Source organism: Cyanistes caeruleus, chromosome 14 (genome assembly GCF_971803275.1).
Source record: "Cyanistes caeruleus chromosome 14, bCyaCae1.hap1.1, whole genome shotgun sequence".
Taxonomy (NCBI): Eukaryota; Metazoa; Chordata; class Aves; order Passeriformes; family Paridae; genus Cyanistes; species Cyanistes caeruleus.
The window spans coordinates 10664715-10681283 of NC_141714.1; the positions used below are offsets into that span (position 1 = coordinate 10664715).

The 16569-nt window shown below is 34.9% G+C and overlaps 1 protein-coding gene across 10 annotated transcripts in view; it reads left to right on the plus strand.

Annotated features, from left to right (window-relative positions):
- Positions 1-16569, plus strand: part of THOC2 (THO complex subunit 2) — a 50587-nt gene that overhangs the window by 17472 nt on the left and 16546 nt on the right. For 9 of the 10 annotated variants that reach the window (XR_015276412.1, XR_015276413.1, XR_015276414.1 and 6 more), the window contains 15 exons: positions 89-244; positions 3201-3373; positions 3519-3714; positions 6144-6185; positions 7176-7306; positions 7393-7494; positions 8695-8779; positions 9743-9836; positions 10264-10344; positions 10620-10716; positions 12459-12576; positions 13078-13257; positions 13859-14023; positions 14693-14968; positions 15409-15550. Coding sequence is in view for 6 of the 10 variants with exons in the window: in XM_086850471.1 (XP_086706597.1) it covers positions 89-244; positions 3201-3373; positions 3519-3714; positions 6144-6185; positions 7176-7306; positions 7393-7494; positions 8695-8779; positions 9743-9836; positions 10264-10344; positions 10620-10716; positions 12459-12576; positions 13078-13257; positions 13859-14023; positions 14693-14968; positions 15409-15550 (2038 nt within the window). In the remaining 4 variants the exon portion in view is untranslated. Of the gene's footprint in view, positions 1-88; positions 245-3200; positions 3374-3518; positions 3715-5417; positions 5460-6143; positions 6186-7175; positions 7307-7392; positions 7495-8694; positions 8780-9742; positions 9837-10263; positions 10345-10619; positions 10717-12458; positions 12577-13077; positions 13258-13858; positions 14024-14692; positions 14969-15408; positions 15551-16569 lie in introns of all 10 variants that reach the window. The other variant, XM_086850476.1, reaches the window with a different exon arrangement.

Sequence of the window (16569 nt, forward strand, 5' to 3'; positions counted from 1 at the left end):
CAAGAAAGGAAAAAGTTCTTCTCCAAGCTCAGGTGATCCACAGTAGCAGTTGACAACTTTGGTTTTCAGATATGTTCTGGTTTTTCAGCTTCTACCAGGGGATAATGCCATCATTGAGGAACACAAGCGAGAGATAGTGGAAGCTAAACAAATTGTCAGAAAACTTACAATGGTTGTCTTATCGTCTGAAAAGACTGAGGAAAAGGAGAAAGAAAAGGAAAAAGAGGAGGAGAAAACTGAAAAGGTATGACTGAGTAGCTTTCTTTTAAGCAAAATTATTTGAATTACATTAAACAAAACAAATGTTATAGAAACGTATTTATTTAAAAAGCAGTTACATACTTCTTGGATGGCTTGTATTTGTCTTCTGACTGCACTTCTGTTATATTGAATGTGCAAAAGTGCATGGTTTGGGGTTTATTCTGGATTTATGTACATAAAATATTCTTGGTTCAATAGCTAATTGATTTCTTCCCTCTCTTTTTGTTGTATTGGCTCCAGTAAGTAGGCCCCAGCACTTATACACTTCACAACCTTTAACAACTGTACTTCTAGGCTTCATGATAGTATAATTCTAGTTGATTTCATAAAAATAAAAACCTTAGTTGTCTCAATCAAGAATTGGGACAATAAAGAATTGCCAGACTTAGGAATATTGGTATAATTATCCTTCATAGCAGAAAAAGCTTATGAATGAAGATTTTTATTTGTAACTGCTCACTGTACTTTCCTTTAAGCCTGTATCTCAATACGTGTAAATTTATACTCTTCTTCAAACTTCCTACTATGTCAGATTCATGTTGCTCTAGGTCTAATTTGATTTAGTGTGTCCAAGCCTTATTTTAGGAACAAAATTATTTGATCTCTTAGAGACCATTCTGTTGTCATCTTCATTTGAGTGCTTAAGTTCTTCTTAAACACTGTATTCAAAACAAAAAGGAAAAAAGAAAAATAAATGCTTGATATATACATTTTTATGTTGCATACTTAGGGGGAGTATGGAGAGGGATTCATCAGTCTTGATGGTTTATGTTTTTGAATTTCTGTGTCCTGCTGGATTCCTTATCAATCTGGTTTGTCTACCTATTCCTTCTTCTTCTACTCCCCCTTGATTCTGTTAATCTCCGACCTTCCTTCTGCCTTCCATTTTTCTTTCCTAGCTTGAAAAATCTTAATTCCATTTTCTTCCCTCCAGCACCTGATACAGTCACTGTGCTCTGGCTCTCAATTGCAGCCACAGCTGCTGCTTAAACAGATTCCTTTCACTCATTTTAAATTTCTAATCCCCCTACCTCCTGCTTGCACCACAGTGCTTTGGTCCATCTTCTCTGCTGTCAGATGGGCCTACCCAGAATTTTCTGAAGTCTGCTTGTCACCCTGTTCTAATGGAAAAATAAACTCTTGATGGGACATGGGGGTGTATGCATTGCAAGTAATGTCAGAAGAATTAAGACAGCTTTCATGGCTAAGCTTTAGAATTAAGAGCTAGGGAATTTTAAGCTAGCAGAAACTGCAGCATTTTTGTGAAGGATTAAAATGACAAAGTCTGAGCCTATATGATGGGAAAAATAAGAGCTGTTCTTAACAGAAACCTATTTCTGTTACTGCACACACTGTTATGCAATCTGTGCTGTTTCTTGAAAAGCTTGTTTCTGTATTAGAAGTATTTTTGTATGTGCTTAGCTGGGCAGTTCATAGCGGTTATGGGAGTAACTACACGTGAAAGCTGTTGTCAGCCTAAGTTTAGGCACATTGTATCCAGCATGTCATTTTAATGTACTACTTTTGCTACAGTATCATGGAATAAATGCCTGTGTAAACAAAGCAATGTTTTTAAAAAAAGTTATTGACCTGACTTTTCTTTTAAATCTAAAAAGTGCTTGTGTGGTTAAAATTCATTATTATCTCATAACACTAATATGGAGAATTTAGTCTTGACAAATGTGCAGTCTACTTTTGCCTTTTAAGATGCATTTACCATAACTCTGTGATAAGACATCCAGACAGGTCAGAGTATGGGCAGCAGGAATGGGTTTGACAGGAGTTCCAGACTGATCCCTCTGTGCCAGACATGTCTTGGCTTTTGGAGAGCTCATGTCAGAACTTGCTTACCCAAAAGTCAAGCAGCATGTGAGCTCCGTAAGTTCAGCATGAATAGAGAGACCTTACTTGTTTTTCCTCTGCATATTACCATGTGCTATTCAGTTTTCTATTTTCAAAACTATCAGAAAAATATTTGCCAGTGTTAAAGTTTTAAATGGGGAAAAAAAACCCCAAACCACTAAAACAACCAAACAGTAGAACCACAGGAGTGCCTGTTTTATAATTAATTATTGTTTTTGTCAGTAGGCCTTCTCTGCTTGTGTGGTTTAACTAAAATAATATTTTGCTTTAAAATAATAAAAATATTTTGTCCTAGACTTGTAATCTTCCTTCCTGAGGTGTAAACTTAATCTTAGGCTTGTAGCTACTTACAGCTAGTTTTCCTTACTGTTAGTCACTTCAGAATAGATTTACCGTGGGAGCCAGGGAAAACTGAGGTATAACAATAAAATATATCATTACCATGCCCCTGAAAAAGTGCTTGAAGTCATGACCTTAATTGTAGAGTCCTGTTTCCTCTTATGCCTGTATTGCAAAGGGAGTTTTTGGAAAACTTTGTATAGACTTGCACTTAAGTCTAGATAATTTCCTAGAATAGATGCTAATGTGGAACTTGTCATACAGGCACACTAGGACAGAGAAAGGGTTTGATCATGGCCTAGCTTTTTTTTTATTCTAATCTGCTTTTGCAAAAGAAGTTTGTGCTTTTAAAAACAGAAAAACACACAGCATAAAGGATTCTTAAGTGCTTGCAATGTTTTTAAAGTGTCCTGTAAGGAAATAAGCTGCAATAGATTGTGACAGTTTGAAAAATATGTGATCAGATCAAATATGTATCTGACATATATCAGACAACTTGATAAATTTCTGTTTTATTTTTAACTTTTTCTTTGATCCAGATGTTAAATTCTACATGGACTGGTGTATAATTTCTTTTGAAGTTTGCATATTGTCTAAATGTCTAGCTAAATTTTATTTTGCATATGTTTTTATTACACGGTTGATATACAAGGCTTTTTTCTCTAGCTGTGGATTGCAACTGATTAAGAAGTATTGAGGAGACTTAATGAACATGCTTATTCTTTATTGTCTTGCAGCCTCCTGATAATCAAAAACTTGGCTTATTGGAAGCCTTATTAAAAATTGGTGATTGGCACCATGCACAAAGTATTATGGATCAGATGCCTCCATTTTACTCTACTTCACACAAGCCAATTGCAATTGCACTTTGCCAGCTTGTCCATGTGACAATTGAGCCTCTGTACCGCAGGTAAAGTGGCAACCACAATTCTGCTGCTACACAGGGGAAAAACAATTTCTTTTCAGCATGAATTCACTAATAAGCCTAATTATAGATACATTTCTGAAGTTTTGAGTTCTGTTTCATGTGAAATGCTGCACATTTTATTTTTCAGAGTTGGTGTACCTAAAGGAGCTAAAGGGTCACCTGTTTCCTCTTTGCCAAACAAGAGAGCACCAAAACAAGCAGAGAGCTTTGAGGAATTGAGAAAGGAAGTGTTCAACATGCTTTGTTACCTTGGTCCTCATCTGTCTCACGATCCCATTTTATTTGCAAAAGTAGTGCGCCTTGGAAAAGCATTTATGAAAGAGGTTGGTATGACACAGCAGCTGGTCAAAACATAAAAAATAACAGTTATTCTGGTGTCAAAAAATGCTTGTCATGCTAATTGTATGATATTCAAATGCTGAAACAAAAGTTTTGACTCAGGACAAACTTGGATAATCTCATTTTAATTTTTGATCAATTTTATGATCTATAAACATCTTTATCAACAATTTAATACACTGTAGGTTTATAACTATGGGTATTTAGTGACATCTAATTTCCCATTATGGTATTCATATTTTAAAATATTATCTATGTGTGTATAGTTAAAAAACCCAACAGACATATTGTACAGACTGCCTGGAAGCTTCTACATTATTACAGCACCAATGTAGTCAATGAGGACTGAGAGCCTAATACACGTGCAGTACAAATAATTTCAGCTTTCTAGTCCAGCTGTTAGGTTACTTGGGAAGCAGAGGATGTTGCATCCTTCACGTTTTTTTCCCCATTTTGCCTAGTTAAAATGCTGCTGCTGTTGATTTTGTGTCAGTGCCAAACCTTTGGATTCTTCAAGGTTGAGTTCAATGTGGCAATTGCTTCAAGTTGCCGTCTTCAGAAATTAACTGATCTCTTGAGATGGGTTACTGTCTAGTGACCATATCTTTACCATGTGTCTATTGAAGGATCGGCAGTGTGACCTGTTTTAAAAGGCTGCAAGTTGCATTTATATTCTGAACTCCCTTAAAATATATTCAGTTCAGATTGAGGCTTATGATTACTTTTGCTGCTTTTCTGGCATTTTGCTATTTAACTAGCAGTTTCTGGTTTATTCTCAAGTTAACAATAGGGGGTTTAAATTTTTTTTTTTTAACAGCAGCTCAAAGAAACTTTGGAATAAATAATTTTCAAATTGCTATTATCAATGAACAACCACTCCACCTCCCCAAAACTTACAAATCATGGATGGTGTTAACCCAGCATTTTATTTTAACTTATGACAGAAAATTTGAGAGGTTGATTGATCTCAGTGGTACTGGAGGGGAAATTTTCAGTTTTATAACTTTTTTTTCCTTAAAAGTATTTTTATTTCCACTGAAACTAACAAATATTGGAATGCTCATAATTTGTATACTGCCTGAGGGGAGGCTTTCATGTCCAGCTATACCTGATGATGCAGAGCTAAGAGCACAGATAATTCTTGGGATTGAAGATCTTTTTGCTCAAAATAGCAAATTTTGTCAAGAAAATTTATTCTTGTTAGGTTCCAAGATGCAGTGATAAGTGAAAGACCTAAAATAACTTTGGGTTCCATATAGTCTTTGTAATAAAATAATGGGAACTTGAATTATTTCCCTACTTCCAAATCTTTATAATTTCTTCTTGTCTAGAATGGTGAGATTTCCCAGTGGTAAATACTCTGACTTTATAGTATGCTTATTTCTTGTGGCCAGTGAGAAGACTGATTTCACTTCTGTGATATTTTGCAATGACAGGTGCAGTTAAGTTGGAAATTACAATTTTAAGGGACTAATGCATTTTATTGCTGTCAGCAGACTATTAGGACTGCTCTGTAATTGAAGTATTGAATGTTTGTGAGAAAGCCCTGTTTCTGATGATATGTACAGTGAAATGGAGATTTCTTGGTTATAGGAATCTCTTGTGCAGGTTTATTGTAAATATACTTATATAACAGTTTTAATGTGTTTCTGACAAGAATGAGCAACATTTTAGCTATTTGCTCTAGGCTGGAACTGTGAAGAAATTCGTCAGTGACAGAGTGGTTAAGGTAACACAGGGAAAGTTATTTCTAATGCATTGTTGCCATCAGCATGTTCTAGTTGTGAAACTACATTTAACACAGTAGCTATATTGTAACTGAAGGTAATTTAACTCCTAAGTTAACCCATACAGTAGTTTAAAAGTTAGAATACTAACATTGCACTGCAGCTTTCATGCTAAAGTGTACCTTTAAAATAATTGTGGACTTACTGGTGTGATAGCTTAATATGCTTTTCATGGTGAATGGAACAAGCAGAGAGAAAAAGTAATGTAATAATGAAGACTAAAAGCTTAAGGAGGTGTTATTGTGAGACAAAGATGGGGAAATAGTCTATGGCTGTTGGTAGCTGCATTGGAACTCCTCAGATTTTTTAGGTAGAAGGTGAATGCTTAGGCATTTTTTTCCTTTCCAGTAAGAAAATTCAATGTTTCATATTTAATAGCAAGTTTCCATGTACCTTTAGCTATTATTTCTTTTTGGACAAAATTGCACAAAGCCTCTCTATATGTAAGGAATGCATTTCATTCGTGCATTTGAATTTCTGTTTAAAAATACTTTAATGCTGACAGATGTGGCAAATTAAACATTTAAATGATGCTTGGCCTGTCAGGTTTATGCTTTTGCTGAGATAGCCCTGCTGAAGCTGTTACATTAACTGTACTATAATTAACATAGTTGTCTTTGTTATAGTTTCAGTCTGATGGAAGCAAACAGGAAGATAAAGAGAAAATGGTGAGTTTATTTTGGAGGAAGGTGTTTTTGTGCAAGATTGTAATGGTGACCAAATGTGCATTTTACTTCTTATTTGCTTGGAATCAGCTGGAATTCTCCAGCTACTTATTCTATAAATACACTTCATGATGGGGAAAAGCATAAAGACAAATTGGACATAGTGGGAGGTGTTTATTGGTACAATGATTTTTTAAAAAATTTCTTAATTTATTTACTTCAAAATTTTCTAATTTATTATTGAGACTGTTTACAATGAAATCTAGATGTTAAGTTGAAATCTAACTTAAAAAACAAGTGGTGATTTTTATTTTTTAATCAATACGTTTTCAATATGAAGTTTCTGCAGTTTTCATTGTTACGTATTCCTCTTTCTCACCCTGATTTCCTGAATCATTGTAGAAAAAAATATTTTCTGGGTTTTTTTTTTTTTTTCTTTTTTTTTTTTAGTTGTTGCTGCTAGTTATTCTAGAATAGCTCAGTGGAAAGGAAAAATGTTTAAGAGAGGGTCAGGATAGGATACTGAAAACATGGAAATTGGAAATGTATCTTGCAGACATGTATAACGCTTTCAGGTTTTTATCTGAAATTTGAAAATGGAAGTAAAGATAAGGAATACCTTAATACATTGAAAACAGTTGCCAAAATGAACTTGTTCCTGTGTTGTTGCACTTCATGCAAGTCCACACAATATCCATTTTTTAATGGGTTGTTTGATTCGAAAATTAGTGCAACCTACTGAAGCTTGCAGTAGCTCTGTTCTAGTACCTTATATAGGCAGATAAAATATTGACAATATATATAGTCCATAAATTATATACTAAATGATTTATGATGATAGGTACTTCTAGGTCCTATTTAGATTTTTGTTCTGGAAGTCTTAATCTTGTGGTGTACTTGTTTTATAATCAAATTTTCCATTCGTGCATCTGTGCATTACATGTATAACATTGCTTCTAAGATAGTTACCTTGGGGTTTTGTCTTTATCCCAGGAGACACTGTTCAGCTGTTTGCTGAGTATTACTGATCAAGTCTTGCTTCCATCTCTTTCCTTGATGGACTGCAATGCATGCATGTCTGAGGAATTATGGGGAATGTTCAAAACCTTTCCATACCAGTATCGGTGAGTAGAATGATTTGTTTCCATCCTTTGGAATGGGCTGTTCAGATGTCAGTTCTGAATTTCCTTTTCCTGTGTAACTTTTCCAGGTACCGTCTCTATGGGCAATGGAAGAATGAAACATATAATAGTCACCCACTTCTTGTGAAAGTTAAAGCTCAAACCATAGACCGAGCCAAATACATTATGAAGTAAGTGGTCTATTCCCATAAATAATAGGGAACTGTAATACAGTGTATTGCATATTACCAGCTGGAGAAAAAAAGCTTGACAAATGCATTCCCTGACTAATGACTTAGTAATTTCTCAAATAGTCCTTGTTTAATGTAATATTTAATTATATTACATTATATATAATGTCAAATTATAATTAATATTTAATGTATTGTGGTTAAAAACCATCAAATAAGCAAGGATACAGACAAATTTGTCACCAATAAGCATATATAATCTCTGAAAAATGTCCCATTAAATGATGTAAAACCTTTTCCATGGGTAAAGGTGGAGACTCTCCTCCAAAGAGTCTCAAGAATCTTGTCATATTCTCTGTAGATTTAAATGTATGGCAGTAAGTTGAACAGAATGATTTATTCTCATCCTCAAGTGGGCTCACAGCAATTTCAGATTTACCTCACATTTGATGTCACTGCCAGGGATTTAGGTTTTCCATTTGCCAAAAGCAAATGGTGTGGTGTTACAATATAGATAATCAGAATCTTTCCATATAGACAAGACAGTAATTATTTCTGGATAAGACTTTGGACTCAGAGCTGTGAAAGCTAGGAACAATTGTTCTGATTCCCTTCGGCCTTGCTGCATACACCATAAAACTTTCCTCCCTTCCCCTGTGCAATGGATTTCAGTTGTGCAGGTGAACCACAGTGCTGTCAGTCATTGAAGATTGCTCTGTGTATAATTTTCTGTCAACTTCAAGTTTCAGGTTGAGCTCAGATCTTCAGTAGGAAATTCTGTGGAACTGTAACACAAAGAAAGAAATACTGTTTTTCAATGAACAGAATGCAACAAAAAATGACTGATCTGTGCCTAAGTTAAATTTTCAGGAGCAACTAACAGCATCATATGGTAGTTTGGTGTATGTGGTACAAATTTCACTGACAAATTCTGAAAGCAAAATGTTCAAAGTTAAAGCTAGAATATGGTCCATAGTAATAGAGGGACAACTGGATTGGTTGTTCTGTCTGCATCTTGGAGGATTTCTCAATTTCCGTTTCTCAATGAATTAGTATTTCTATGCTGAGATGTCTTGAAAACACATTTGCTAGTGAGAATTTAGTCTTTGAGACTAAAAGATGTTTCTTCAATAAAACTAACCTGTTGTTTTAATATTCTTCTAGCTTGTCTTTTGTAATAAAATATGTCCTTATTTACAGGCGCTTAACTAAGGAAAATGTGAAACCCTCTGGAAGACAAATTGGGAAGCTCAGCCACAGCAATCCTACAATTTTATTTGACTATGTATGTTTTTACATGTATTTGAGTGCTGTTTCATCCTGACAACAGATAATTGAAGTTCAGGAAGGGATGTGCAGTTCAAATATCATTATTTTTTACTTTTGATACAAATTTTAAAATATAGTAATTTTTTAGTAGTGCACGTAGTAAGGTACTAAATATGACTTATTGAAACTTAGATATTAAATATAAAAATCTCCTGAATAACCAACTGCAGAAAAAGTTTTAATTTCAGATAGCAGAGGTGGGTCTCAGGTACAGGTTATGCAGAATGTGAATTCAGGTTAAGTTACTCTGACAGTTGTCTATGAATGTGGTGGAGATGGATCAGGGCCATTAGAAGAAAATGTAAAGCTTTGAAGTCTGAAATGCACCTATGAAGTTGGGAAGGATTTTTAAGATTGCTTGGTGCTACAGAGTGCTGGAGAGGTGTTAAAATGTGTTGATGGGCCTCCATCTTAGTCACAACTGTGACTTAAGGGTATTGACTTACCAGCTTTTAGATTTTACATGAAGAAATTACTGCTGCAATATACACACATGTGTCATGTACCAAAGAGAACATCCTGGAAATTGATTAATACAGTCTACTTGTAGTCTTTCATGACCTAGCTTCATGGTTTCAGGTTGTTTTTTTTAAATAGTCTTGTATTACAACTACTTGTTGTAGCAACAGGAAATCCTGCTGATAAGGTTTAGGTTTCTTAAAAAATAGTAGGGAAAAAATGTTTTCATTATTTTATTTGCTGATAATTGAAAAGAGAAAATATACGGAATGGTTTTTACATGTTAGAGACATGTTTCACTGATATCTTTAAAGTACTAGATAGATTAATGAGATTACCTGTTTACTTTGACAGTTGTTTAGGACCTTAGAAAAATTAATTTTAAGCATGTTTTGTGTAGGTTTTGAAGGCAAGTTTGTTAAAAGCCCCTGTTCAACTGAATGTCTGTTGTAACTTGCAGATTTTATCGCAAATACAAAAATATGATAACTTGATAACTCCGGTTGTTGATTCGCTGAAATACCTCACTTCCCTGAACTATGATGTCTTGGCATGTATCCTTTGATGTAAATTACTACATCACTTATTGATAAAGCTGCAGTTGTAGCCAGATTAAATCTGTTATCTGTGAGTAAATGTTGTGTTTTCTCTTGTTGCTTTTTGCTGGAAATTTTAGTGAAGTTTGCAAATACCTTTGCATTTGTAGTGGGTTATGGAATCGTCTCTTAATTATTTCACACTATGAAAATTATTATTGTTTTTACCACTTTCACTCTTGAAAGCATAGTGATCTTCTAAATAGGGAGGTAATATTGCTTTTAGGTTACTTTTTCATGTTTTTTAATTTTTTTAAAACCACAGCTATGTTAATGTTTACTGTACTTATATATCATGTTTATATATTACAAAAGCCAGAAAAACAAGTCTGTAACTTTTGTGCTTGTAAGTAGAGGAGAAATACTCTCTTTAACTCCATTAAAGATTGTATCATTGAAGCATTGGCAAACCCTGAGAAGGAGAGAATGAAGCATGATGACACTACAATCTCAAGCTGGCTGCAGAGTTAGTATTCTTGTTTCATTTATTACAATATGTTTAAAACACTTCACACACACCCCTGCCCCCATGATCTATTGAACCATTGACATTATGATCAATATTTCACTTGCACCTACTGGTTAATATTTTCAACAAAATGGGGAGCTGGCAAATTTAATCAATAGGATTTTTTTTCCCTTTGTATTCCGGAAATGCATGTATTGCTAAGATGCCATGTGCACTTTGTTTATGTTTATGTAATAAAGAGGTGAAGTCACAGCTGTTTCCCTTTGCTCTAGGTCTGGCAAGCTTTTGTGGTGCCATTTTCCGAAAATACCCAATTGAACTTGCAGGCCTCCTGCAGTATGTGGCCAACCAGCTGAAAGCTGGCAAAAGGCAAGTATTGCACAATGGATCCTTATAAACTCTGTTTTTATAAAGTGTTATTTAGGTGTTTGCTGATACACAGACACCTGATGTAGCTGTTGCTCTAGCACTCGTAAGCTCTGTTCATAGCACTGGGAAGGTTAAATAGCAGAAAGAAAGAATGATATACTCTTTAGTACATTACCTTTCCTCTAATTGTATCGCTGTGACATTATTGAAACAGTGATTTTTAATCTTTAATTTATTTTAATAGTTTTCTTAACAGCTAACCAGACAGGGGAAAAAAAACCTGCCAGTGTGTAATTACATCACAGAAGTTACTGTACATTATTTAAAAAATACTATCTATTATATAAAGCAGTGTGACCGTTACAGTTTGTTTTTGTTTTCTCATGTCTTCCCTGCAGGAATGGCTCTTAACATTTTAATATTAATTAAATACTTTATCCAATTAATTTAGTGGTAATTTAATTGCTTCTTCATGTGTCAATGTCAGTCATAACTCAAAACAAGTTTTCCAATTTGACTTTTCCTTTTGCCCGTCCATTGTCATCACTTTAGTAGTATTGTTTCATTTACTTAATTTTAATGTTATCACATAGGTGAGTATCAACTTCTTTTTATTAGAAATCCCCATATGGTTGTTGAATGGCAGCTTACCAATGGTGATAACACAGTATGTTATTTTAGGGTAGTTATGTTGAGAAATGTAGTTTTTTCCCCTTCCTTGCAACATAGACATTCAGTCTCATACGCTCCTCTGTCCCTACTTTTTGTTCTGATGATGGCAATCACATTGAGCTACAGAGGAAGGGTAAGTAATGTTTATGGTTTTGCCCAAAATTATAACTGAAACTATTTTGGGAAAAAAAAAAGTCAGTTTAGTACTTGAGGATCATAAAAATGAAATGGATTTACCTTGTATGACCAGTTTCACAGGACTACAATATTCAGGTATTTGAATTGGAACTTATGCTGGTATTGCACAGTTCATAGAAAGAAAAGCTACTTATGGCTGGAACAGCAAACAAAAATACAAGCTGTATGATTTATTTAAAAATGACACTTTGTTTTGGAAGGCATGGGTCAATGCTTTTCATAAGAAAGTCACAGAAATTTCCGAAGTTAACTGGAAAACATTGTTTTGTGTGATTGGGATACAATTTACTATACTTTTGTCAAAGAAAAGTCATTGTCCTTATGGAATTCAGGAAGTAAAACCTAGTCTCTGGGCAGGATGGTTATTGGAATATTTTATATATTGTGTTTCAAGTAAAAATAAGATGTTTTTCATGTTTCTAAGCAACCTCTCCAGATTACCTTTGCCAGTACATTTCTAAGGCTGTGTACTATTCTAGAAACTCTTAACAACATATAAAATATTCCATATTCATTAAATAACTGTGTAGATACAGTTCAAAACATGGAAAGCAACAAAAGGGAGCAATAAACTTTGATTAATTTGCTGATACTTAATAGCACCACATTCACTACCATCTTCAAAAACAATTAAGTTGTTCTGAAGGGGTTCTGAAATCCATCTGTGGAATGACTGCATTGCTTTTAAGTACAAGCTTTTTTCTTGCAATTAAGAAATCCTTGTGCTTGACATACCAGTTTGTTCTTGAAAAAAGAATGAGAATGCTGTTTAACATGCACTGTGCTGCTATGTAATATATATTGAGTGTCATAGCGTCCGGTTCTTAAACAAATTGTCTTGTTTTTACTCCACTTGTCTGTTTTCTTTGCAGCTTTGATTTGCTTATTTTAAAAGAGGTAGTGCAGAAAATGGCGGGGATAGAAATTACTGAAGAAATGACGATGGAACAATTGGAAGCCATGACTGGTGGAGAACAACTGAAAGCTGAGGTGTGTTTGTGTTAAATTTAATAATAGCTATTGCTTTTTATTTGTGGTTCTAAAGACTGGTTCAAGAACTCTGGCAGTATAGCTGAGAAAAGTGTGTGCCTTCTTGGAATTGCTGCCTCTTGAGCTTACAGGCCTTGAGACAGGCAGCCAGTGCAGTGTAGATGTGAACCTTAATTCTTGTGCATCACAGCATCTTCATTTTCAGGAGAGAGTGTTACATGACAGACCTGTGCATTCCAGCAGCCACTGAGCTTGGATGTGGTGTAGTCCTGCTGGCTCAGCCTTGCTCAGGGGGAGTAGCAAAAACTATTTAAAACATACAAGACTAGTTAGTTTCTGATTCTTCTATGCATACATTGCAGTTCAGTATCCAGAGAGTTTGACTGATGGACAGGAAACTCTATTGCTGTTAATTGATCAGTATTTCTGCAGTCAGCATACATAGATTCCGTTTGTGATGCACTGTTTTCTAACTTGGGTAACTTCTTCTGTACTGTGCAGGGTGGATACTTTGGTCAAATCAGGAATACAAAGAAGTCATCGCAGAGATTAAAAGATGCTTTATTGGACCATGATCTTGCCCTCCCACTGTGCCTGCTTATGGCTCAACAGAGAAATGGTGTTGTCTTTCAAGAAGGAGGGGAAAAACATCTGAAGCTGGTGGGAAAACTGTATGATCAGGCAAGTAAAAACACCTGTTTTAATGAGATCCCCTCCTTTTTGTTAACTTCTAGTTTATCAGCACAGTATGTAAGGATTCAGCGCATAAATAACAAAAATGTATGGAATTATATATAAGAATACAGTACAATAAATACAAATACATAGGAATTTTAAAACTAATTGCAGGGTTGCTCTATTTTAATATATGGGTGTATTGAAAATATATTATATTAAAAAGTGACCTCTGAGTAAAAGAGCAAAGCATCCATTATCATAAAAAGTTAAATTCTTATTTTTTAAGTGTCCATTGTGTTTTTCTAATCTTACTTTGGTAAGTGAAACTTCCTTTCTTTAAAAAAAATACTTTGCTGCCTCAGGCAGTAGGAGCTAGTTTCCATTCTGGTAGATTAGAATACTCTTGAGTTCTGCTGGCTTTTCTAGGTGTGGTTTCTTATTTTATTGTTCTTCCCCCATTAGAATTTTTTTTCTCTACTATTTTGTGTTAGCATTTTTAACAAGAAACAAAATATTTTAAAAAAGCAAGCTTTGAGGCTCTCACTAACTTAATTGTTGAACAAAATAATAATGTTTGCTAACTTTTTGTATTTTTTACTTGTAGTGCCATGACACCTTGGTACAATTTGGTGGGTTTTTAGCATCCAATCTAAGCACAGAGGATTACATTAAGCGAGTGCCTTCTATTGATGTTCTCTGTAATGAGTTTCACACACCTCACGATGCTGCATTTTTCCTCTCAAGACCCATGTATGCACACCACATTTCAGTGAGTACAACTCTTCCATTTTTCTGCTCGCAGTGCTGCTCTGATACCTGTTACCAGTACATGTGGTAGGTTCCAGATAAAAAATGATTTGCTAAATAGAACTTGCAAAGTTTTGTGAGTAGAATTAGAAATAGAAACTTTGGGCTGGAACAGGTTATCCTCAATCTTCTTAGAAAATATGACCCATGTGTCAACTTTCACACAACTGACAGAAGTAGCTAATGAAGTCACCTCTTTGGATGTCTTGGGTTATCAAGAGGAATTCTCTCCCTCCCTATTCCCTCAAGGGTGTAAGTTCTTCTGCAGGTGTTTTAGATGGATTTTTGCTGTGGAGGAAAGTGTTGCAGCTGGCAAATGGTGTGCTATCTCAGGAAGTCTCAGATATTAATTTGTTCCTGCATCTAAAAAATTCAATATGGAGAGCAGTTTTTACTTGGTGTAGTGTAGTATGTTACTATAACAGGTAGCAGCATCAGTGAAGAACGATAAATCCATCCAATAAGGATGAAGACTAAAGGTTCTGTATATGGTTCTTCAGTGCTTTATGTACTGACATTTCACAAATAAATGTATAGAAAAGTTTTTCAGGAAAATTAAATTACTCTGTTAAGTTTAATTTTTGTATATGTAGATTACAGTTTTTTATTTATTTTATTTTTTTATCCACAGTCAAAATATGATGAACTAAAGAAAGCTGAGAAGGGAAATAAACAGCAGCACAAAGTTCACAAATACATTACATCATGTGAGCTGGTGATGGCTCCTGTTCACGAAGCTGTGATTTCTCTGCACCTCCCTAAAGTATGGGATGACATCAGCCCTCAGTTTTATGCTACATTCTGGTCTTTAACAATGTATGACCTTGCCGTGCCGCACAGCAGCTATGACAGAGAAGTCAATAAACTTAAAGTCCAGATGAAAGCCATAGATGACAATCAGGAAATGGTATGTTGATATCATTTTGTGGTTCAGTTTAAACTTTTCTAGCCTTGCAGGAGTTTCTTTTCATGAAGTATTATATTGAGGTTGTTTAGATCTATGAAGTTTTGTCCCCTGGTTCATCCATTCTGATTTGCCACGTTAAACTAATTTGGATTGACTTTCCTTCATAATTTCCATTTTAAAAGTACTAGTGACTCCACAAAGTGAAAATTACTGGAAAATCAGTTTCAGAAAGCAGGTCTTGACACCTGTATCTATGGTTTGTCTGTTCACTCTTGTCTTAACTAAAGTCAGCCAGTGTTCATAAAATCAGTTGATTATTAGAGCAGAACATTTTTGAGTGAGAAATTTTTTAAGTATTCTTTAGTATTACCAGGAACTTATTGCTCTGTCTATAGCAAGTTTTAGTATAATACTAAATTAGTTACACTGACATTTTATAGCCTCCAAATAAAAAGAAAAAAGAAAAAGAACGTTGCACAGCTTTGCAGGACAAGCTCCTTGAAGAGGAGAAGAAGCAGTTGGAGCATGTGCAGCGGGTTCTGCAGAGACTGAAACTAGAGAAAGATAACTGGCTTCTGGCAAGTAAGTGTGTCTAAGGGAAATGCTGTGGATGTTTTTGTAGTCATCACTGTCTCCAGAACTTCCTTGCAATAATACTGTTAATGTTAATTTGAAAATTTGATCTTGTTATATGATGAGGTCTGTTAGTGAGGTAAATTTTTAGTTAGAATGTTTTTTGTCTTTGAAAATGCTGAGTCATTGGTTTTCATAGAGAAGTTTCGTGTCTTGCAATGTCAAGACTTTTTAAATTTTGCCCTAATTTAGAAAATAAGTTAGAGATTGACCAGTTCAGTGGAAACTTATAATTGCAAGCTGGCTTGTACTTGCTAACTGCAGTTAGAATGCTGCTAAGTTAGTATAATTGCTACAGGACAAAAAGTGGGCATGTAAAGTCTCAATGACTGGTTTGGGTTAACTTTCTTTGTTTGAGTTCTGTGATTAGGAGCAATATGCCAGAATTTGGGTGGTGGCATAAACCCTGTTCCAATGACAAGATAAGTGTTGTGCCAGCCTAACAGCCCCATTCAGTGAGACAGCATGCACATGTTTTATAGAGCAGATATGCAGCAAACAGAATCAAGTTTTTTCTCCTACAAAACGTCTGTAATGTTTCATGTTGCTTGTGAACTCTGCTGGAATGGTTAATCTGAAATGTTTTTCTCTGGTCAGTTTTCTTCTCTGGATGAACTTTGAGTTTGTAACTGGAAGTAGTAGTTCGTCTGTCCCAAGAAGCCTAGCATAATCCAATGGAAAAGAGTTTTGTTGTCCAACTCATGTAAGATCCATCCAACTGGTTTAATGAAGAAACACTGTTCCCTATAAATATTTAATGTACTGTAGTAAATGAACTACAAGAAATTACTGGTTGAAAAATTACTGGTTGATTAAAACTTGGTATAAAGGTGACTTTGTAAATTTGTCTGTGTAAAAAACCACCCAAAAGTGTATAGAGAATAGCTTGCATAGGTATACACATAACTCTTTGTAGGATACTGGGAATAGCTTATTGTAGGCTCTTGTGCTCAGGCTTCAGTTGAATG